Genomic DNA, 24,609 nt, shown 5'->3' with positions numbered 1-24,609 from the left:
ACTCCTCAAAAATCAACAACAACAATAACAACAACAACCCAGTATAATCCCACAAGTGGGGTCTGGGGAGGGTAATATGTACGCAGACCTTACCCCTACCCCGAAGGGTAGAGAGGCTGTTTCCAGGAGACCTCGGCTCAAAAAGCAATAAGAGATGATATATTAGTACCATAAAAATGCGTATTAAAAATAACAACAATATATAAGAGATATGAAATATGAAATACGGAATACGAAATACGAAATACGAAATAGATGGCTGGTATAATACAACTAGAAGGTAAAACCCTGCGTCAATAGACGACCAATGACATTCCTAGTCTAACTCCTAACTGGATAGTCTCACTCTATTGTGCCGTAGAAATATTCACACTCTCCCCTAACCTACAACCTTAATGCTCGACCTCCATAATTCCCTATCAAGGGTCATGTCCTCAGTAATCCTAAGTCGCGCCATGTCCTGTCTGATCACCTCTCCCCAATACTTCTTAGGTCTTCCTCTACCTCTCCGCATGCCCACTACAGCCAGTCGCTCACACCTCCTCACCGGTGCATCAGTGCTCCTCCTCTGAATGTGCCCGAACCATCTGAGTCTTACTTCCCGCATCTTGTCCTCCATGGGGGCCACACCCACCTTCTCTGGAATATCTTCATTCCTAATCTTATCCATCCCTGTATGCCCGCACATCCACCTCAACATCCTCATATTTGCTACTTTCATCTTTTGCATGTGTGAGTTCTTTATCGGCTAACATTCAAATCCATACAACTAATGGCTACTGTAAACTCCTCAAAAATCCTTCCTAGGTTTGCTCCGTTCCAAAAACAAGGCATCAACTTACCGCAACGATACAGCTACCATGGCTACTGTAAAGCAGATTTTGGGTGATCTGAACAAAGAGTCATTCATTAGCCTTTTGAGGAAATTAATTGGTGAGTCCAAATATGTACAGAACAACCCACCGGAGCTAATCCCGGAGGAAGACAGGATTGTGAATCACGTTCTTGATACCCTTCTTCCTTATAGCACCACCACCGGCGGCGGCCCACTTGTCATCAATCATGTTACTTATAAGCCTAAAAGGGGTAATCTTATTGTGGAGTACCCGGGTACTCAGCCTGGAAATATCTTGTCTTTTGTTGGTATGCATATGGATGTTGTCACTGCTAACCCTTGTGATTGGGTATGTTAATGTCTAATATTGCTAGCCCTTGCTTTCATTATTTTGGATGTAAAGTTGGTTGCTTTTTCTTCTGTTTGATTGCTTTTGATGCTGTATTTTCTTCTTCTGGTGTTAAGTTGTGCTTGATACCTAATAGTGCGTATAAAGATTTTAAATTGGCTTATATCAAGTATTTATTATATTTATGGTAGTGGAAGAAAATATTAATATTATGATTGAAGAGCAGATTGACAGAGAAAACTTAACAACACAGTTTAAAATTTAACTAGCTTAGTTAATTTATATTTTTGAATGTTGTACAAATTAATAATGTTATTAGTATAAAAGTGTAATGAATTTTGGAATTTAGGTTGTATTAGGAATGTAACGTCATCCAGGAAAATGTACAGATATATTATGCTGTTTTCTCCAGTAATAATTTCAACACGAGGTGTTTATTTTAAAAAACCACCAGGTGTCCATATTGAATGCATCTGTGCTGAATAATTAAGTTGCCATTTATTTCTTAAGATTTTCTTTGGGGAGTTGAGGGTGCGGGCGGGGGAATTATGCTTGTGGTCAAGAGAAGGAAAAGGATTGATGCTGATTGAGCCCCATAGCTGGTAGCTTATTTCATTCAAGTAATATAATATGCTGTTAGATTGTACTGCTCATTATTTCAGTTGGAGGAGCACATGGAACACTCCTCCTGCTCAATTATTATGACTAATGGGTCTGTATTCACTGTGATAGTTTAAATTTGAATGTTGTACCTTTTCTTGCTTTTTGACTACTGTGTTACTTCCACAAATTAACAATTTGTTGTAAATTATGCTCCCTTATAAGTCGGCAATGACAACGGTCTCACATATAATGGTAAAACAATTTTGTATGCAGGATTTTGATCCTTTTTCATTGAGCATTGATGGTGATAAACTTCGGGGACGTGGAACTACTGATTGTTTGGGTCATGTGGCTCTTGTTGCGGAGCTTATGAGGCGGCTTGGAGAGACAAAACAACAGTTGAAATCCACGGTAGTTGCTGTTTTCATAGCCAGTGAAGAGAACTCATCTATCCCTGGGGTTGGTGTGGATGCATTAGTGAAGGGTGGATTGCTTGACAAGTTAAAGCAAGGCCCTCTGTAAGTAACTGTTTGCTAAGGTATCAAGATTCATTGCAGAGAAATAGTGAATTTATTTGTAATATTTCTTCCTCTACATAGATTCTGGATCGATACAGCAGATAAACAGCCGTGCATTGGTACTGGTGGCAGTATACCTTGGAAACTGCATGTAACCGGAAAGCTTTTTCACAGTGGTCTTGCCCACAAGGTACTCTTTTTTCTCAACCGTTTGACATCTAAGCTTCTTTTGAACTTAAATTTAAACATAATGTCCATCTTGTTGTTTTGACGAGAGATTCTGCTGTTGTATAATAGACAATGAAATTTGAGAAGAAAAAGTAATGATCCATAGAGGAATTAGTTTGCACAAGATTTTACTGTTGTGTTGGATTTTTATCTGTGTGACAGATCCTGGCATTCTCTTTTTTTGCCAAATTGCCGTTGAAAAGCAATAGAAACATCATTGCATATGCCGGTATCACTTTCATCAGCTCCTTTTATCTCCACTGTTATGAATGGTAATCCGCCACTTTGAAGTGCATGTTAAACTTCCTTTTGTTAATCCTAATAATAATTAGAGGAATTATAAAAGAACATTGACAGAAGATTCAATGTTTTTTTTACGCCAAGAGAAAAAGCAAGAGTTTTTTGACCCAAAAAACTTAAGCTTGAGATCTGGTGCATAATTTGCGAGTTCCTCATGTAGATTGAGATATTTTTTATACATATATTTGAATATTCATACAACAACAACAACCTAGTGGAGTCCCACTGTACGCTACATCTTACCCCTACTCTGAGAAGGTAGAGAGACTAAGAGGGCCAAGATAATAAAAACAAAAGGCAATAGTAGCAACAAGCTCTAACAACAATAGAATACTAAAAAACCGAGGCGAAAGATAATAGGAAAACAACGTGAACTACTAGCAATCTAGGACAAGAAAAACTACTAGACTAACCCTAAAACCATCGGTATGGAACAAAAATACGTTCGACTACCTATTAACCTTCTACCCTAATTGTTGACCTCCATACCCTTCTATCAAGTGCCATGTCCTCGGTAAACTGAAGCTGCACCATGTCCTGCCGGATCACCTTTCCTCAATACTGCTTAGATCTCCCTTTACCTCTACTCCTACCCATCAAAGCCACTCGCTCGCACCTCCTCACAGGGGCATCTCGGCTTCTCCTCTTCACATGCCCGAACCATATCAGTCTCGCTTCTCGCATCTTGTCCTCCACGGGGCCACTCCCACCTTCTAGAATATCTTCGTTCCTAATCTTGTCCAACCTGGTATGCCAACACATTCATCTCAACATCCTCATTTATGCTACTTTCATCTTTTGGATATGAGAATTCTTGACTGGGCAGCACTCTGCCCCCATACCACATAGTCTGTCTAACCACCACTTTGTAAAACTTACCTTTGAGTTTCAGCGGCACATCCTTATCATACAAGACGCCGGATGCTAGCCTCTATTTCATCCACCTCGCTCCGATGCGATGTGTGACATCTTCGTCAATCTCCACATTTCCTTGAATCACAGACTTAAGATACTTGAAACTTTCTCTCTTAGAGATGACTTGTGAATCAAGCCTTATGTCCATGTCTGCTTTTTCTATCACATCGCTGAACTTGCACTCCAAATATTCTGTCTTATAGCCTGTTTGACCAAGCTTTTTTTGGGTCCAAAAGTGTTTTTTTTTGTTGCTAAAAGCACTTTTGGCCAAAATTTGAGGTGTTTGGCAAGCTTTTAGATGGAAAAAAATACTTTTGAAGAGAAGCAGAAGCAGTTTTTGAGAAGCAGAAAAAAGTAGCTTCCTTCCAAAAGCACTTTTGAGAAAAATACACTTAGAAGCAGTTTTCAAAAGCTTGGCCAAACACTAATTACTACTCAAAAGTACTTTTCAAATCAATTAGCCAAACACAAACTGCTTCTCACCAAAAGCACTTTTTTTTGAAAAGTACTTTGAGAAAAGCACTTCTCAAAATAAGCTGATTTTAGAAGTTTGACCAACCAAGCTATTAGTCTGCTCAACTTGAAACCTTTAGACTTTAGGGTTTGTCTTTAAACCTCCAAGTTCTTGTTAACACCACCTCTTCTCGTCAGTCAGTACAATGTCATACACCCTAGAACTTCCCCTTGAATGTGGCGTGTCAGTGCGTCCATCGCCAAGGCAAATAAAAACAAGCTAAGCGTAGATCTCTGGTATAACCCCATCATAACCAAAAAATGATCAGAGTCTCCTCCGATGTCCTCACCCGAGTCTTAGCTCCATCATACATGTCCTTAATCACTCTAATGTACGCTACAGGGACACCCCTAGCTTCTAAGCACCTCCATAGAACCCCCCCTTGAGACTTTATTGTATAGCTTTCTCTAGGTTAATAAACACCATATACAAATCTTTCTTCCATTCCCTATACTTCTCCACCAACTTTCTGACAAGGTGGATGACTTCCGTAGTCGAACAACCCAACATGAAACCGAGCTGGTTCTCGAAAATAGACACTCATCCTTACCCTCACTTCCACCACCCGCTCCCAAACTTGTATAGTGTGAATAAGCAACTTGATGCCTCTATAGTTGTTGCAACTTTGGATATCATCTTTGTTCTTGTACAACGGAATCATTATACTCCACCTCCATTCTTCAGGCATCTTCTTCGTCCTAAAAATAGCGTTAAACGACCCATCGAGCCACTCCAAGCTTGCCCTACCCATGTACTTTCGAAATTCCATCGAAATTTCATCTGGACTTGTCCCTCTGCCCCTGCTCATCTTACGCATAGTCCCCTCGACCTCCTCAATTTTTATGCTCCTATAATACCCAAAATCTCGACGTCTGTTAGAGTGCTCCAAATCACCCAACACAATGTTCTTGTCCCCCTCTTCATTCAAGAGTTTATGGATGTCTGCCACATTCGTTTATTCGGTGCCTCCTCCATTAGAACTCTGCCTTCCCCGTCTTTGATGCACCTCACTTGGTCCAAGTCACGGACTTTTGTCTCTCTTACAAACGACCAAACGCAACAGACTTAGCCTCTGTGACTGCCAACATCGCCTCCTTCTTAACCTTCTTGTACCACTCTCTGTTCATCCTCTTCTCCTCCTCGTCTATCCTCTCCACTAACTTCAAATACGTCGCTTTCTTGACTTCCACTTTTCCTTGGACCTCTTCATTCCATTAACAGTCCCCTCTGTTGCCTCTAGAGTAACCCTTCGAAACCTCTAACACCTCTCTTGATGCTTTCCTAATGCAGTTCGACATCATATTCCACATACTACTTGCGTCCCCACTACTCCTCCAGGCCCCTATAGCCAGCAACTTCTCTCCCAACTCTCGAACATTGTCCTTAGTCAAGACTCCCCACCTGATCTTCGGTCGATCCCGCACAACCCTCTTCCTCTTCTTCCTCATGATCTTTAAGTCGATCACAAAGAGCCTATGCTAGTTCGCAAGGTTCTCACTCGGGATAACCTTACAATCCGTGCATAGAAGGAGTATATTTGAATATCCATAAAATCCTAAAATGTAGTATCTTAGGTTGAGTATGCAACTAGGTTTGAGAGACCTGATGGTTGTAAGTATTATGTTGTTTGTCCTATTAATGCCTCTTGAGCTATTACATGACCTCTGATGATTGTAGCCCATCTTTTACCAGTAAACACTTACTTACAACTTAGGTTTTCATCTTTTATCGCAACAACAACAACAACAACAACCCAGTAAAATCCTATTAGTGGGGTCTGGGGAGGGTAGTGTGTACGCAACCTTACCCCTACCCCGAAGGAGCAGAGAGACTGTTTCTGAAAGACCCTCGGCTCAAGAAAACAAAAAGACAAAAGGAGACAATATTAGTATCACTAGAGAAATCATAGGAAAAATAGTAACATGAAATCCAGAAGAAAAATGCAAAGCAAAAGTGATAGCTAGTAAATAGGTCTTGCACTGAAAAGCGAAATAGTAAGACACAACATTGCCACTAGCTATCTTAGACCAGTATTTTGGATAGCGTGCGGCGACAAATAGCGACGAGGGCCCGCTTCACTGAGGCGAGAGGCGCGCAGTGAAGCGCTCGCCTTTTTGATGTGAAGCGACAATTTATACAAAAAAATAAAATATTATATATATAACTAAAAACTCAATAACAATGATATATTAATAAATATATCAATTCACAATATGCAATTAATTCTACTCTATAACTGAAAAAGGAGGAAATTTCAGGTTTGATTCTCTGCCTTTGCCTCTGCCTCTACAAAAACAGCATGCAGTACTGCTGCTCAATAAAAAACAGAGCAACAAAAAAAGAAGAGAAGACCAGAAGAAGAACGAAAAAAACAGAGAATAAAAAGACTGTCCTTTTTTTGCTGCACTGTTGCTCGACAACAAACAGAGCAAAAAATTAGAAAGATGAAGAGAAGATCAGAAGAAAAGAAAAACAAAAAGATATAGAGCAACAGACAGACTCTCTATTCTGCACTGTTGCTCGGCAAAAAACAGAGCAAAAAAATAGAAAGAAGAAGAGAAGAAGAAGGAAAAAGAAGAAAGAAAGAAAGAGAGGAGAAAGAAGAAGAGAAGCTTACCTGAGCTGGGTGGACTTGGGTGCTCTGTTGTTTGAAGGTTAAAGAAGAAAGAAACGTGAAATCACTGCAAGCGCTAATGTTTTAAGCCCTAATCTGCGCCTTTTTTGTACTTTTTTTCAAAAAGCGACGCCACAGCTCGCCTCTCGCTACACATCGCCTCTTGCCACACAAGCAGAGGCGCTCGCCTTTTATAATCGCAACGCAACAGAGGCAAAATAGCGCAGGCTGCTCGCCTCGCCTCGCCTCAAGCTATTAGCGCTGAGGCGAGCGCTATTTATAACACTGTCTTAGACAAAAATCATACCAGACTAGTCTCACAAAGGTACGAAGTAAGGCAAGAATCAACTACCTCCTAACCTACAACCCTAATACTCGACCTCCACATCTTCCTATCAAGTGTCATGTCCTCGGAAATCTGAAGTCTCGCCATATCTTGCCTGATCACCTCTCCCCAATACTTCTTAGGCCACCCTCTATGGCATTTATGTTATTTGGTAAGGTCAAGTCATTCTCTCTACTGTGGCAGACGGACTCCCATTCGGTTTAATGGTTCGTGTGATATTAATTCCACAAGGAGATTGTTGGATATTTGTTAGAGCCGCTTTAGTTAGGCAGGTCTTTGACATTGTTGGATATTAGTTAGCAAATGGAAATGTCCACTCTAGAGCAGCTATTCATCCAAGTCAATACTCGTGAATCCTTGAGGTTTTGATAAGAATTTATCTGGCTGCCAAAAACACCGCATTAAGAGCTGTTTTATGCTTTTTGCTTAGATATGGAGCGGCTTGTAAATTAATTCATAGAAGCTCTCCTTGGTGTTAATCCATTTAGTTAAGTTTGCTAACTAAGCACTATAAGATGCTCTTGGAAGTAAGTCCCAGCTGTCGATGTGTTGTATGGCTACTTTCCAGATTCTGAAGTTTTATTTGATTAAGCTAGGTCTCCTAAGATAATACTAGATAAACCCATCTCTCTTTTCTCATCAAGCCCCATGGACCTTGTCGTTTTTTGCACTTTTCGCTTTTAAAAACACCCAATAGTAGTCTCTTGAGTTCATACTCACCTTTTAACTCGGAATTGCTGGGAGTGCATAGGCAGCAATCTCTTCTTTTATCTTGTCTTCTTCTATCAAGTTTCATGTACAGAGAAAACTTCAGTGTCACCCCCCTGGAATTCTGGTCCTATATTATCTGCTCAGCTTTATCATGTTCTTTTGAAAGCATCTAGTTCTGCCTTTCCGTTTGATTCTCCAAAGAGCAGCTTCCTCCTCTTGCCATGCTATGTTTGGAAGCTCCGCCTCAACAATTTGTAATGCTTCGTTCCTCCTATGACTTATTTCTTGTACATCTGCACAATAAATAATAGTCATAGCATCATCGTCTATTTGTGATGGTATTGAACTAATTGATGTTGTCACCTTCTCTGTTATGATGAGAAAGGAACTGGAAGAAGGTTCTGACACCTGCACCGAAGATTCTGATAGTGGAGTTACAAAAGCTTCACCTGATCTTTTTGTGTAAATAATGGCCTCTATTTCCGGCTGAAGTGAGTCCAATTGGGTTCTTGAATTATCATTGAGAGCCCATTCTCTGTGCTTGCTGTTCGAAATAGAGATATCCACAGCGTGGCCCAAGTTTTTCATCTGCTTGTCTCAAGACAAATTGGGTCCAATTCATTATGAGTTGTAACTAGTGTTTCACTTGTATGTTTCCAACGTATGCTCACTAAATCAGAATGGCTCCATTTGAAATTCCAATTACACTCGAGACTTGCCACGTGACTAATCCCATCAATCTAACCTAAGGTCCAACCAAGCAGAGGCGCTCGCCTTTTATAATCGCAATGCAACAGAGGCAAAATAGCGCAGGCTGCTCGCCTCGCCTCGCCTCAAGCTATTAGCGCTGAGGCGAGCACTATTTATAACACTGTCTTAGACAAAAATCATACCAGACTAGTCTCACAAAGGTACGAAGTAAGGCAAGAATCAACTACCTCCTAACCTACAACCCTAATACTCGACCTCCACATCTTCCTATCAAGTGTCATGTCCTCGGAAATCTGAAGTCTCGCCATATCTTGCCTGATCACCTCTCCCCAATACTTCTTAGGCCGCCCTCTATGGCATTTATGTTATTTGGTTAGGTCAAGTCATTCTCTCTACTGTGGCAGACGGATTCCTATTCGGTTTAATGGTTCGTGTGATATTAAATCCACAAGGAGATTGTTGGATATTTGTTAGAGCCGCTTTAGTTAGGCAGGTCTTTGACATTGTTGGATATTAGTTAGCAAATGGAAATGTCCACTCTAGAGCAGCTATTCATCCAAGTCAATACTCGTGAATCCTTGAGGCTTTGATAAGAATTTATCTGGCTGCCAAAAACACCGCATTAAGAACTGTTTTATGCTTTTTGCTTAGATATGGAGCGACTTGTAAATTAATTCATAGAAGCTCTCCTTGGTGTTAATCCATTTAGTTAAGTTTGCTAACTAAGCACTATAAGATGCTCTTGGAAGTAAGTCCCAGCTGTCGATGTGTTGTATGGCTACTTTCCAGATTCTGAAGTTTTATTTGATTAAGCTAGGTCTCCTAAGATAATACTAGATAAACCCATCTCTCTTTTCTCATCAAGCCCCATGGACCTTGTCGTTTTTTGCACTTTTCGCTTTTAAAAACACCCAATAGTAGTCTCTTGAGTTCATACTCACCTTTTAACTCGGAATTGCTGGGAGTGCATAGGCAGTAATCTCTTCTTTTATCTTGTCTTCTTCTATCAAGTTTCATGTACAGAGAAAACTTCAGTGTCACCCCCCTGGAATTCTGGTCCTATATTATCTGCTCAGCTTTATCATGTTCTTTTGAAAGCATCTAATTCTGCCTTTCCGTTTGATTCTCCAAAGAGCAGCTTCCTCCTCTTGCCATGCTATGTTTGGAAGCTCTGCCTCAACAATTTGTAATGTTTCGTTCCTCCTATGACTTATTTCTTGTACATCTGCACAATAAATAATAGTCATAGCATCATCGTCTATTTGTGATGGTATTGAACTAATTGATGTTGTCACCTTCTCTGATATGATGAGAAAGGAACTGGAAGAAGGTTCTGACACCTGCACCGGAGATTCTGACAGTGGAGTTACAAAAGCTTCCCCTGATCTTTTTGTGTAAATAATGGCCTCTATTTCCGGCTGAAGTGAGTCCAATTGGGTTCTTGAATTATCATTGAGAGCCCATTCTCTGTGCTTGCTGTTCGAAATAGAGATATCCACAGCGTGGCCCAAGTTTTTCATCTGCTTGTCTCAAGACAAATTGGGTCCAATTCATTATGAGTTGTAACTAGTGTTTCACTTGTATGTTTCCAACGTATGCTCACTAAATCAGAATGGCTCCATTTGAAATTCCAATTACACTCGAGACTTGCCACGTGACTAATCCCATCAATCTAACCTAAGGTCCAACCAAAGCATCCGTTTGTCTGCAATTGTTATCGGTGAGAATCCAGTAGGTTTTGGTTTTGCACGTAATTCAGTCCATATTGGGACCTTGTATATGAAATTTTCTATTTCAACCTCTATTTGTCTCGGTATTTTATTTGTGGGGTCCTCGGGCCTATTAGAGGTGGTTTCTAAGCAATATTTCCTCTAGTCTTTGTCGCCATTCTCTGCACCCATTCATGTGAGGATACTTTTATCTGTAGTTGCCTTCATGATACTTTTGATCATAGATGGAGTGGAAGACCTTGTATCTATTCAACACCCATTCAGGTTTCAACTTCTGCTAGAGCACACCTTGATGTCGGAGTCTACCACTTGAGTTTCGAACGAGTTGTTTTTCCATTTCCACTCCCCCATCATAAAGTGCTAGGCTTCTTTTGGAATAAAATTCAAATAAAAATTGAAAGCCACTATTCATAAAAATTGGCGTAACTGGTAAAGTTGCTGCCATGTGATTAGGAGGTCACGGGTTCAAGCCGTGGAAACAGCCGCTTGCAGAAATGCAGGGTAAGGCTGCGTACAATAGACCCTTGTGGTCCAGCCCTTCTCCGGACCCCGCGCATAGCGGGAGCTTAGTGCACCGGGCTGCTCACTATTCATAAACTTGAATGCCTGTTGGAGAGTGCCTTTTCTTATGAATTCATCTTCTCACATCTTGTGATCACCCAAAAGGTCATCACTTGTTTTAAAACGAAACTTCCGTGTTTCGAGGCCTTAAAAACTTCATTTAGAGTCACCTTGATTTGCGTGCGTAGTCCGGGCGCATAGCCGGAAAGCTTAAATATGATAATCTGTGAAAAATGATAAGTTTTGATTATAAAATGAGCTAATTTGACTTCGGTCAACGTTTTGGGTAAACGGACCCGGACCCGTGATTTGACGGTCCTGGAGGGTCCGTAGGAAAATATAGGACTTGGGCGTATGCCCGGAATCGAATTCCGAGGTCTCGAGCCCGAGAAATGAATTTTCAAAGAAAATTGTTTTCTGAAACTGTTTAAAGAAATTTGAAATGAAATTTGATTAGAACATGATGGTATCGGGCCCGTATTTTGGTTTCGGCGCCCGGTACAGGTCTTATATATGATTTAAGACATTTCTGTGGAATTTGGTGAAAAACGGATGTAATGTGACGTGATTCGGACTTAAATTGCAAAATTTATGTTTAAAGAACTTTAAAGAAAATTTCATCGATCTCGAGATTTAATTTGATGTTCATGAGGTTATTTTGATGATTTGATTACACAATTAAGTCCATATGATGTTTTTGAGTTAGTATGACATTTGATTTGGAGCTCCGAGGGCTCAGGTGAGTTTCGGGATGTTTTTACACTTAGGAAAAAAAGTTGCAGATTCAGAGAAGTAGCAGGTCTCTAAAGCCAGGCTTCGTGGTCCGTGGTGGAAGCTTCGCGACCGCGGTGGGGGCTTCGCGACCGCGGTGGGAATTGTGCGGTCCGTGGTGAGCAAGGCCAAGCCTTCGTGGCCGCGCTCGATTTCTTGCGGTCCGTGGTGGAGCTCCGCGGCCGCAGTCCTTTTTATGCTGTCTGCGGAGAGGGCCTGAGAGGAGTATATCAGTGGGTACTCAGTCGCAGCAGCAGGGTTCCCGTGCTATGGTCCAGGCACTAGGTGTTCCACAGACCGCCCAGCCAGCTAGGGGTGGGTGTAGAGGTGCTAGAGGTAGGTAGAGGATTTAGAGGAGGAGCTCAGGCCGCTAGAGGTGGAGGCCAGCCAGCTGTAGGCCGTCCCAGAGATGGAGCCTAGGGTGGTGGGGCCCAGCCCCGATGTTATGCTCTTTCAGCCAAGCCCGAGGCTGAGGCTTCAGATGCAGTTATTATAGGTACGGTTCTGGTTTGTGATAGAGATGCTTCAGTGTTATTTGATCCAGGGTCCACCCACTCGTATGTGTCATCTTATTTTGCACCGTATCTGATTATGCCTAGTGATTCATTGAGTGTTCCCATCTATGTGTCTACACCGGTGGGTGATTCTATTGTAGTTGATCGAGTCTATCGTTCTTGTATTGTGGTGATTGGGGGTCTTGAGACTCGTGCAGATTTGTTGCTTTTAGACATGGTCGATTTCGATGTCATATTGGGGATGGACCGGCTATCACCTTACCACGCTATCTTGGACTGTCACGCCAAGACTGTGACCTTAGCTTTACCGGGTATGCCTCGTTTAGAGTGGAGAGGGACTCCTGGTCATTCTACCCGTAGTGTTATCTCTTACGTGAAGGCTCGGCGCATGGCCTATTTGGCATATGTTCGTGATTCTAGTGCTGAGGTTCCCTCTATTAATTCTGTGCCCGTTCGTGAGTTTTCTGAGGTATTCCTTTCAGACTTGCCGGGTATGCCACCCGACAGGGATATTGATTTTTGCATTGATTTGGCTCCGGGCACTCAACCCATTTCTATCCCGCCGTACCGTATGGCCCCGCCTGAGTTGAAAGAGTTGAAGGAGCAGTTGCAAGACTTGCTTGAGAAGGGATTCATTAGGCCCAGTGTTTCGCCTTGGGGTGCACCGATGTTGTTTGTTAAGAAGAAGGACCGATTGATGAGAATGTGTATTGATTACCGACAGCTGAACAAGGTTACAATCAAGAATAAGTATCCATTGCCGAGGATTGATGATTTGTTTGATCAGTTTCAGGGTGCCAAGGTGTTTTCAAAGATTGATTTGAGATCTGGCTACCATCAGTTGAGGATTAGGGCATCCGATGTCCCTAAGATAGTTTTCCGCACTCGGTACAGGCATTATGAGTTCTTGGTTATGCCGTTCGGGTTGACAAATGCCCCAGTAGCTTTTATGGATTTGATGAACCGGGTGTTCAGACCTTATTTGGATTCGTTCGTGATAGTCTTTATTGATGATATTTTGATATATTCCCGCAACCGGGAGGAGCACGAGCAACATCTTAGAGTGGTTCTTCAGACCTTGAGGAATAGTCAGTTATATGCTAAATTCTCGAAGTGTGAGTTCTGGTTGAGTTCAGTTGCATTCCTGGGTCATGTTGTATCAGCAGAAGGTATTCAGGTAGATTCGAAGAAGATTGAGGCAGTCAAGAACTGGCCTAAACCAGCGTCAGCTACAGAGATTCAGAGTTTCTTGGGATTGGCAGGTTACTATCGCCGGTTTGTGGAGGGATTTTCATCTATCGCAGCCCCGATGACTAGGGTGACCCAGAAGGGTGCCCAGTTCAGATGGTCGGACGAGTGTGAGGCGAGCTTTCAGAAGCTCAAGACAGCTCTAACTACGGCACCGGTGTTGGTTTTGCCCACAGGTTCAGGGCCTTATACAGTTTATTGTGATGTTTCTCGTGTTGGGCTTGGTGCAGTGTTGATGCAGGATGACAAGGTCATTGCCTATGCTTCGCGGCAGTTGAAGATTCATGAGAAGAGTTATCCAGTTCATGATTTAGAGTTGGCAACCATAGTTCACGCATTGAAGATTTGGAGGCATTATCTGTATGGCGTGGCATGTGAGGTGTACACGGATCACAAGAGTCTTCAGTATTTGTTCAAGCAAAAGGAGCTGAATTTGAGGCAGAGGAGGTGGTTGGAGTTGTTGAAGGATTATGATATCACTATCTTATATCACCCGGGAAAGGCCAATGTGGTGGCCGATGCCTTGAGTAGGAAGTCAGCAGTATGGGCAGTCTTGCTTACATTCTGGTCGGTGAGAGGCCGCTTGCTTTGGATGTTTAGGCCTTGGCCAATCGGTTCGTGAGGTTGGATATTTCTGAGCCTAGTCGGGTATTAGCTTGCACGATCGCTCGTTCTTCTTTATTGGAATGTATCCGTGATTGGCAGTATGATGATCCCCATTTGTGCGTCCTTAGAGACGGTGCAGCGCAGGGGTGCCAAGCAGGTTACCCTAGATGATGATGGAGTTTTGAGATTGCAGGGTTGAGTGTGTATGCCAAATGTGGATGGGCTACGAGAGTTGATTTTAGAGGAGGCCCATAGCTCCCGGTACTCTATTCATCCGGGCGTCGCGAAGATGTATCAGGATTTGCGGCAGCATTATTGGTGGCGGAGAATGAAGAAGGATATCGTTGCATATGTAGCTCGGTGTTTGAATTGTTAGCAGGTTAAGTACGAGCATCAGAGACCTGGTAGTTTATTTCAGAGGATTGAGCTTCCTGAGTGGAAGTGGGAGCAGATCACTATGGATTTCGTTGTTGGACTCCTGCAGACTCGGAGGAAGTTCGACGCAGTATGGGTCATTGTTGATAGGCTGACCAAGTCAGCGCATTTCATTCCTGTGGCAGTCTCCTATTCATCCGAGAGGTTAGCTGAGATCTATATCCGGGAGATTGTTCGTCTTCATGGTGTGCCTGTATCTATCATTTCGGACCGAGGTACGCAGTTTACCTCGCATTTTTGGAGAGCAGTTCAGCGAGAGTTGGGCACCCAGGTTGAGTTGAGTACAACATTTCATCCTCAGACGGACGGGCAGTCCGAGCGGACTATTCAGATTTTGGAGGATATGCTCCGAGCTTGTGTCATCGATTTTGGAGGTTCGTGGGATCAGTTCTTGCCTTTAGCAGAGTTTGCCTACAACAACAGCTACCAGTCGAGTATCCAGATAGCTCCTTATGAGGCTTTATATGGTAGGCGGTGTCGATCTCCAGTTGGATGGTTTGAACCGGGGGAGGCTCGGTTATTGGGTACGGATCTGGTTCAGGAGGCCTTGGACAAGGTCAGGATTATTCAGGATAGGCTTTGTACAGCTCAGTCCAGGCAAAAGAGTTATGCAGACCGCAAGGTTCGAGATGTGGCTTTTATGGTTGGTGAGCGGGTGTTGCTTCGAGTGTCGCCTATAAAGGGTGTGATGAGATTTGGGAAGAAGGGCAAGCTTAGCCGTTTGAAATTCTTGATCGAGTGGGAGAGGTGGCCTATAGACTTGCATTGCCGTCGAGCTTATCAGTCGTGCATCCAGTGTTTCATGTGTCCATGCTTCAGAAATATCACAGCGATCCATCACACGTGTTAGATTTCAGCACTGTCCAGTTGGACAAGGACTTGTCTTATGAGGAGGAGCCGGTAGCTATTCTAGATCGGTAGGTTCGTCAGTTGAGGTCGAAGAGTTTTCCTTCTGTTCGTGTTCAGTGGAGAGGTCAGCCTCCTAAGGCAACGACCAGGGAGTCCGAGTCCAATATGCGGAGCCGTTATCCCCATCTTTTCCCCGACTCAGGTACTTCCTTCTTCTGTCCGTTCGAGGACGAACGGTTGTTTTAGAGGTGGAGAATGTGATGACCTTTTTGGTCATCACTTGTTTTAAAACGAAACTTCCATGTTTCGAGGCCTTGAAAACCTCATTTATAGTCACCTCGATTTGCGTGCGCAGTTCGGGTGCATAGCCAGAAAGCCTAAATACGATAATCTGTGAAAAATGATAAGTTTTGATTATAAAATGAGCTAATTTTACTTCGGTCAATGTTTTGGGTAAACTGACTCGAACCCGTGATTTGACGGTTCCGGAGGGTCCGTGGGAAAATATGGGACTTGGGCGTATGCCCGGAATCAGTTTTCTGAAACTGTTTAAAGAAATTTGAAATGAAATTTGATTAGAACATGATGGTATCGGGCTCGTATTTTGGTTCCGGCGCCCGGTACAGGTCTTATATATGATTTAAGACATTTCTGTGGAATTTGGTGAAAAACGGATGTCATGTGACGTGATTCGGACTTAAATTGCAAAATTTATGTTTAAAGAACTTTAAAGAAAATTTCATCGATCTCGAGATTTAATTTGATGTTCATGAGGTTATTTTGATGATTTAATTACACGAGTAAGTCCATATGATGTTTTTGAGTTAGTATGACATTTGGTTTGGAGCCCCGAGGGCTCGGGTGAGTTTCAGGATGTTTTTACACTTAGGAAAAAAAATTGCAGACTCAGAGAAGTTGCAGGTCTCTAAAGCCAGGCTTCGCGGTCCGCGGTGGAAGCTTCGCGGCCGCGGTGGGGGCTCCGCGACCGCGGTGGAAGCTTCGCGGCCGCGGTGGGGGCTCCGCGACCGCGGTGGGAATTGTGCGGTCCGCGGTGAGTAAGGCCAAGCATTCGCGACCGCGCTTGATTTCTTGCGGTCCGCGGTGGAGCTTCGCGGCCGCAGTCCTTTTTATGCGGTCCGCGGAGAGGGCCTGAGAGGAGTATATTTAAACGGACTTTCCAGTTATTTTTCACTTTTCAAAACCCTAAAACATAAGAGGCGATTTTTCAAACAACCTTTCTTCTCCAAATCAATTGTAAGTCGTTTTTAACTAGTTTTCTTCAATCATTAACATCTGTTAACATGATTTCAACTTCAAATCAATGATTTTCACGGGAGAAATTGGGTGTTATGTTGCTTTAAAATGAAAATGGTTTTTCAAAAATTGGGGATTTGGACCTCGATTTGAGGTCCGATTTCAAAACAAATTACATATTTGGGCTCGTGGGGGAATGGGTAATCGGGTTTTGGTTCGAGCCTCGGGTTTTGACCACGTGGGCCCGAGGCCGATTTTTACTTTTTGGGTAAAACTTTGGAAAACTCATTTTCATGCATTCAAATTGATTCATTTAGCGTTTATTGATGTAATTAAGTAACTTGTGGCTAGATACGAGCGAATTGGCGGAGGAATCGAGGGGTAAAGCTATAATTGAAGCTTGAGTTGTGTTCGTGGCATCGAGGTAAGTGTTTGGTCTAACCTTAGCTTGAGGGATTAGGAGTTCGGTCCTATTTGCTATTTGCTTCTTGTCGAGTACAACGTATAGGCATGATGACGAGTATCTATATGTTGGTGTTAAATATGATCGTGAGTCTTATCTTGTGATTTTCATGATCTCGTTGTATTATTCATGCCTTGGTGAAGATTTCTATTTATTGTGTAAAGTTGTGGAAATAATTGTGACCTAGGAACATTGAGGAGCATTGGCTCCGATTGTATAACGAATTGTGAAAGTATAAGTGATAATCGAAACCTTAGAGCATTGGCTCGAGTTGTGCAGTGAATTGTGAAGTAAAAGTGAGAAAGAGAAGAGATCATTATGTTGCCCCCTTGCCGGGCTATTGTTGAGTTGAGGTTCCCTTGCATTGTGTTCTGAATTGATATTACAGACGCTTAAGTTGATGATTCTTCGTGTTAGATGTTGAAACTAGTTGAGTTATAGTGGAGATAGTTAGATGTTGGAACAGGTTTGGTTATGGCTATTTCTCCCTTGCCGGGACGATTAGTTATGATTATTGTTGACTGTATATAATGGATCGGGTTGCACGCCGCAACAGTTATATATGTGGATCGGGTTGCACGCTGCAACAAATATTATAATGGATCGGGTTGCATGCAGCAACAATTATATACGTGGATCGGGTTGCACGCCGCAACAGATATTATATTGGATCGGGTTGCACGCCGCAACAGTTATATACGTGGATCGGGTTGCACGCCACAACAAGGTTAAATGATAAGGGATCGGGTTGCGTGCCGCAACAGTATTGTTATCGTATTGATTGTAGACATTGAGTGTTCTTTCATACTTTATTAAGTTTCTGATAGAATTGGTATGTTTTCCAGAAGCATGTTTCCCCCTCCCTTTTAAACCGTTATTACCTGTTTATGTTTCCCTGTATATTATATAACTGCACAGGTTTATCTGGAGTCTGGTCCTAGCCTTGTCACTACCTCGCCGGGGTTAGGCTAGACACTTACCAGCACATGGGGTCGGTTGTGCTGATACTACACTCTGTGCAGATACCGGAGTAGCCTTTGGTCAGCAGCAGTAGCTCGGGAGCCAGCCTTCAGTCCACCGAGACACCGAGGTAGCCTTGCAGGCGTTCACAGGCCCGACGTCTCCTCTATCTTATTTCATATTCTGTTATCTCATGTATTCGAGACAAACAGTGCTATATTTCTTTCAAACGGTTGTATTTAGTACTCTTAGTAGTCCGTGGATGTTGTGACACCAGGTTCTGGTTAGAGGCACGTGATGGTCTTTGAGACATTTTCGTTTTCTATTTATTTAAGACTTCCGCTAAATTTCATATTCCGTTGTTATTTAACGGTTTATTTCCTTATTATTATAATTGGTAAGAAGTTTTAAAATAAAGGAGTTAATGATTTCTAAGTTCATGACTTGCCTAGCTTCTACGAGTAGGCGCCATCACGACTCCCGAGGGTGGGAAATCCGGATCGTGACACATCTGAACATGTTGGTACCTCTGTTATCGCACCGGCAAATCTGCCTACAGTGCATCTTTCCAGAAGGTCCTCTAATGGATCAATGCTTCTCTGGTTTTAATTCTGTTCTCCTCCTCCTGTACATGACTAAGCTTGGGCTCTTTAGAAAGCCACCTGATCTTCTTTACAGCATCAGCGCATGTGCTCTGCTAGTTAGGGAAATGGGCTCTGATGGGGGAGAATTGCACCCCTTTGATCACCTGAAGAGATTTTTAGCAGAATTGTCATACTTTTTAACCTGAAGATTGAGCCATCTTTTTTTTTTTTTGATGACCGAGAAATCCGTCTGGGGCCGATCCTTTGGACCAACCGCAGCTTTCGAAACTCGGTGGATAATGGGCCCGCCCCTCTACCCTTTTCCACTTAAATACCAGGCTTTGCTTTGCATGGTGTGGAGGGCTTGAACCTGTGACCTAAGACACAAATCCACCACCCTTTGCCACCTGGCCCTGGGGCCAAGATTGAGCCATCTTTATCCATGAATTTTTAATTTTGTTGGCCAGTTCGTCCCATCTGCCATCACTTGTAACTTCTGGAAGTATGAGAAATGATCTTCTCGATCCTTGTAATGCTACAGTACTGAAAAACCTCCCATATTTGTTAAACTTCTGGGAGCAGAAACATACATATGCTAGTTTCCTTGAACTTCCCTGAGTACATTGCCATGGCCTACCAAAGCCAAATGGCAGAACCAGAGGATCACCTTTCGGCTAACATTCATTCTGCTCATTGAATTTATCCTGTGCCCACCCGCTTGTACCAAATTTCTGACTTGGACTGGCTCCACGTGATGTCATAAGACTAGTGACCTGCAATGAACCGTTAATGAATTAAATATTACCCAATCACTTGAGTTGAATGATGAATAAAAAACAAAGGCTTCGGTTGAGTTTGAATTAGAGAGAATGTCGAGTTACCTTTCTCTCTCTAGCCTATATACTTTACTTGCGAACCTCCTTGAATCGATACAACTTTATGCTCTTGAATACAGTGAAACTGAAACCATTTTTCTATGTAGATACCTTCTAATTTGTATGAAATTTTATGCCAAATGGTTAGGCTATCAATCCTCTGGAGCTTGCAATGGAAGCACTCAAAGAAATTCAGTCCCGCTTCTATCGAGATTTCCCTGCCCATCCTAAAGAGCAAGTTTATGAATTTGCTACACCATCGACGATGAAACCAACTCAGTGGTTTTGTAAGTTCTCAAGTCTTTGTAGGATGAACTTGAAAATGTTGGGCATATTTTCTCCAGCTGCTTGTATGTGCTAAATTATTTGCTCTACAGATCCTGGGGGAGGAATCAACCAAATTCCTGCTGAGTGCACTGTTTCTGGAGATGTTAGGTAAGTTTCTTCGTCACGGCCTCCTTTAGATCTTTCATCGATGATGATATTTAACCATATCTATTTCTTTGCAGATTGACTCCATTTTACAGGTATGTATTTTGCTCTCTATTATTCCTTTTCAGTTCTTGATAAAGAAGATTAACTTGTTAAGAAATATCATAGTGGTCTCATACCTTATTACACTTTTTTTCCTGCTTTTTACTTGTTTTTATCTGCAATTTTAGTTATATCTCATTTCTATGAGTTTTTTGTTCAATTTCTGCAAAATTAAGAACTTTTCAGCTTGTATTTCGAAAAAAGAAATGAACAGACGAATCTTTCGAAAGTAGTAGGATTTTTAATAATACACCCTTATTCAGTGTATCAGATGCTATGAAGAAATTACAAGAATATGTTGATGATATAAATGCCAACATTGACAAACTTGATTGTCGAGGCCCTGTTTCAAAGTATGTCCTGCCAGATGAGAACTTAAGGGGCAGGTATGTTATACGCTTCTTTGACAAGATGGGAAATCATATGATTACTTGGAGTTGTCCATAAAAGCTAGAGCTCAAGTAATTACTTCCTTAGTTTATCTTATCAGTTTTTCTTTCTTTTAATTGTTCGTTAGCAATTAATGTTCCGCATTAATCCACCAGAATCACTATAAGTTTTGACGAAGCTTCGTCTGGAGTTGCTTGTGATCTCAATTCTCGGGGCTTTCATGTGCTATGCAAAGCTACTGAAGAGGAAGTTGGGCATGTAAAACCATATTCTATAACTGGTACTTTGCCATTGATAAGAGATCTGCAGGTGGATTACTTCTTTCAGATTTACTTATTTGGCCATCTAGAAACTCGAATTTTCAGTATCTTATTCATTGTTTGTGTGGCAGGATGAAGGTTTTGATGTTCAAACTTCTGGCTACGGTACAATTTCCATTTTTATAGTTTCATCATTCTTCTTTCCCGTTGTTAGACATATTCTGAACCAATAAGACATTACTATCAGGACTGAGTAGGTTTCTAGATATACAATGAAGATGTTACTTGCAACCATCAATTTGAACGCAAGCTTTGGTGACCAATCCTTCGATCAGTTTCTGTTCGGAAGCACACTTTCGATTGGGTATTAGTTGGTGCTAACAAGCTTGAGGAGTAAATGTTCTATGGTTATAATCTAGGAGTGCAGAAATTGACTGAACTGAATGCCTAAATAGGCAGGAGATGGGTGCATTTTAACATATTCCTAATCCCATTCGGCTGGTCTGACCTTCTCTTCACCCTTTTTTGTCATTAGATATAATAATATCATGTAATCTGGTAATGCATCCATCATACGATTGTTAATCAGAGTTACCCTTCCCTCAAAAGAGAGAAGTTCCCAAAATTGTTTGTTCCACCTTGATAGCTTTTTAAAATTTGCACCACCCTTTGCCATATCCCTTCAGATGTAGATTTAGTTCCTGATGGATTATCCAAATATATGCTTGGTATATAATATTATTGACCGGAAAGATGTGACTTCTTACCATATTCTTATAGACTGGATATAGATTCAAAAATTTCCCTCCAATGCTTTATCTATTCTCAATTCTGCATCACAAAGAATCAAGGTATTGTCAGATGTCAGCACATAGAATCAATCTATCATTAGCTTAAGAATGTGAACTTTGCACATCATTTCCAACCCATGCTCCAATTCATTTATGGAGCTCTGTGCAGTCTATTGCTAAGACGCTTCATTTGACTATTGGAATATGTATCATTTCTTTACCAGAGTAGTTTGGATATGTTTATATTGATATCTGTAACATAATTTCTTACTTTGACACAATCGTGGGTGGATCTAGAGCAAAGGTTACGGGTTCTCGTGAACCCAGTAACTTTTGCATAGACCCTGTATTTGTACTAAAAAATTCATTAAAAGTATAAGAATATTTAGCTTGGAACCCAGTTCGTTGGTCCAGTTATCATGTAGATTAACTTGAGATTGTTATAGGAACCCATAAACTTAAAATTTTGGATCCGCCTCTGGACACAATTGCATTTCTTAAATGTACTGTTTGATTGTTGTTCTTGTTAATTGAGTCTAATAAACTTTTGTTCTAATCTGAACCTTTTGAAATGAATGACATGCAGGCTTAATGGCTACATACCATGCAAAGAATGAATATTGTCTACTGTCAGATATGTGCCAAGGTTACCGCGTCTTTGCAAGTGTCATCTCACAGCTGGAAGATAGATATGAGGTTTGACTACGTCATAATTCAGAGAATGGTTGACAAGAATAAGGTTTGATATAATACATGAAAAGTAGCTCTCACCAATGACTTGTGCTATAGTACTGCTGGTTCTATGTTGAATCTTGACTAATCTTTCTAAGTACTAGAGATGAAATTTAACTTGTATTTGAGTTCAATTTTAGATTCTTAAAAGTAAATCCTGAGCATTTGTTTGACTTTTGTGGCATCAGCGTCATACTATAGCCATGGAGGTTGGAGAATTGCTTTAGGTATGATGTAATTGATTGATAAACAGTACATCACAGCCTATTATACATTATAGGATGTCCATGAATCTGGCTTTAAACTGATGTGAATGAGTCGGAAGAATGTTTCTTCTTGATTATAGGTTGCATCATAAAGGATCTCTAGCAAATACGGGATCTATATATGCTGCTTGACAAAAAGTTAATTATGAAATGATACCAAAGCAAGGAGGCAAAGACTTGTTTAAAAAACTAACGCATGGAGGGAAATTACGTTCTCATAGACAAAGGTTAGAATTACAATATGATGGGGGTAATTATATTTCCTACCCTACAGTATACAAAGTGATTAGGCTTGCATAAACGTTAATCTTCTATGACACGCAAGATTTATACAGTACCATATATCTGCCCATAGTATGCTACGTAATCCATGCAAACAGGCTAACTGTTTGAATATAGGTGGGCACTCTTCACAAGTTTCTTGAATTATCGGCATCCTGCTTGAGTTGTTTAATTCTCTAATGTAGTCTTTGCCGATGTTCATGGATCTTCTCAAGTCCTTGTTCCAAAATGACTGCTGAGTATTATCCCCTGTGATTATTGGTGCAAGATAGGGGTGGCAAATGGGCGGGTTGGGTTGAATTTGAGCGAGTCAAGATGGGTTAAGTTAATAAATAGGTCATTGCCCAACCTAACCCAAAGTGTACTTGGGTTAAGATGGGCTAAACAATGGGTTATAGTCCAATCCGCCCAACTTGATCCATGTTGTAGAAGGGGCATTTGCATATATACCCGCTTTTTGGGTCACGTTTTAATTTGTGCCCGTTTTGCAAAAAATTGCAAGCGTACCCATTTTTTGCGTAACTTCAGCATACGGGGCTGAAGTAGCAAAGGCAATCACGCAAAACTTCAGCATTTTGTTTTTATAATTGGCGAACTTCAGCTCTAGAGTTGAAGTTTTTGTTTTGTAACTGGCGAACTTCAGAGAGCTGAAGTTTTTGTTTCTGTAACTGGCGAACTTCCGCTCTAGAGCCGAAGTTTTATTTTGTAATTGGCGAACTTCAGCTCTAGAGCTAAAGTTTTTCTGATTTGCTCTTGTCTCACACACATGAAAATAGAAGATAATGAAACAAGTTAGCATCCGAGCAGAAGATAATGAAACAAGTAGGCAGTATTCAGAAACACACTCTTTCTATACGAGCCAAAGAACTGGGCACCAATATCCGTTGAATAAACTTCTTGAGTTATTAGTTGACTTAAGACTTAGAGACGTTTGCTTCTAGTTCTGGACCCCAACGAGGCTGCCCTCTTGTTGACAAATCACTCACGTCAGAGTTAGTCAACCTTTCTATCTTTTCGAGTCTTTGTTTAATGAGTAAATGTTTATATCGAATTGTTATTGTCTTCAATATGTTGCTTCCTTATCAATTTTCTTTTGATATTTATGTGATAAAACTACAGACTAGTCACTTGATTTCTTACCATAAACAGAACTGACAACCAAGTCAAAACTTCATGTTGATTTCTTACCATAAACAGAACTGACAACCAAGTCAAAACTTCATGTTGAAACATTCTATTAATCACGAAGGAGAAGGAGGAGGAGAAAGGGGGCTGAAATTGTTTAAAAAGTGGGTACAAGTTAAAAGTTTTTAAAAAATGGGTATAGGTTAAATGGGGGTGACCAAATAGGGCGTTCCCGTACAATTTTTACGTTTTAGAACCATGCTCATCTTGCATAAACAAAGCTTTTTACCTTTTATACACTCATGTATAAAAGATAAATAAATACTATTAATATTTTGAGGATCAAAATATATTTTCTTAAATAACAAATTAGTATTTAAAATGTGTAAGTTGAAAAATATTTTACGAGGCCGGGGAGTTGGGGTGGTTGAGTGGTGCAGAAAAACGAAAAAACAATAAATAGAAAATCGAAAATATAAAAAAAAAATTGAGAGGGTTTGCGGGGGGTTTGTTTGGGATGGGTGGGTGGTGCAGAAAACAAAAATACAGAAAATTGAAAATACAAAAAAAAAAATAATATTTTTTTTGAGGGGGTTTGTGGTGTTGGTTTGGGTGGGTGGGTGGTGCAGAAAAACGAAAAAATAGAAGATTGAAAATACAAAAAGAAAAAAAGAAGGTAAAATTGGGGCAACTATGTAAATTTCTAGATAAATTGTGTTGAGATCCCTTTGTTT

General features: G+C 41.2%; 1 protein-coding gene across 2 annotated transcripts; it reads left to right on the top strand.

Moving 5' to 3' along the window:
- Window positions 1–774: 774 nt before the first annotated feature.
- LOC104236977 (acetylornithine deacetylase) lies at window positions 775–22,510 on the top strand. Of its 2 annotated transcripts, none has more exons than XM_070152865.1 (10): window positions 775–1,184; window positions 2,061–2,305; window positions 2,387–2,495; window positions 19,644–19,782; window positions 19,873–19,930; window positions 20,005–20,022; window positions 20,293–20,415; window positions 20,575–20,728; window positions 20,811–20,844; window positions 20,927–22,050. In XM_070152865.1, exons 1-10 carry the CDS (start codon window positions 861–863, stop codon window positions 20,953–20,955), a joined length of 1,233 nt encoding a protein of 410 aa, XP_070008966.1. In that variant the 5' UTR covers window positions 775–860; the 3' UTR covers window positions 20,956–22,050. The 2 variants fall into 2 exon arrangements, with proteins under 2 accessions (XP_070008966.1, XP_009789336.1); XM_009791034.2 differs by lacking the exon at window positions 20,927–22,050 and adding an exon at window positions 22,057–22,510 and having other exon boundaries at window positions 776–1,184.
- Window positions 22,511–24,609: the final 2,099 nt, after the last annotated feature.

The sequence above is a fragment of the Nicotiana sylvestris genome, chromosome 8 (assembly GCF_000393655.2).
Source record: "Nicotiana sylvestris chromosome 8, ASM39365v2, whole genome shotgun sequence".
NCBI lineage: Eukaryota > Viridiplantae > Streptophyta > Magnoliopsida > Solanales > Solanaceae > Nicotiana > Nicotiana sylvestris.
Note: the sequence above shows the minus strand (reverse complement) of the source record. Positions and strands in the feature narration are given on the sequence as shown.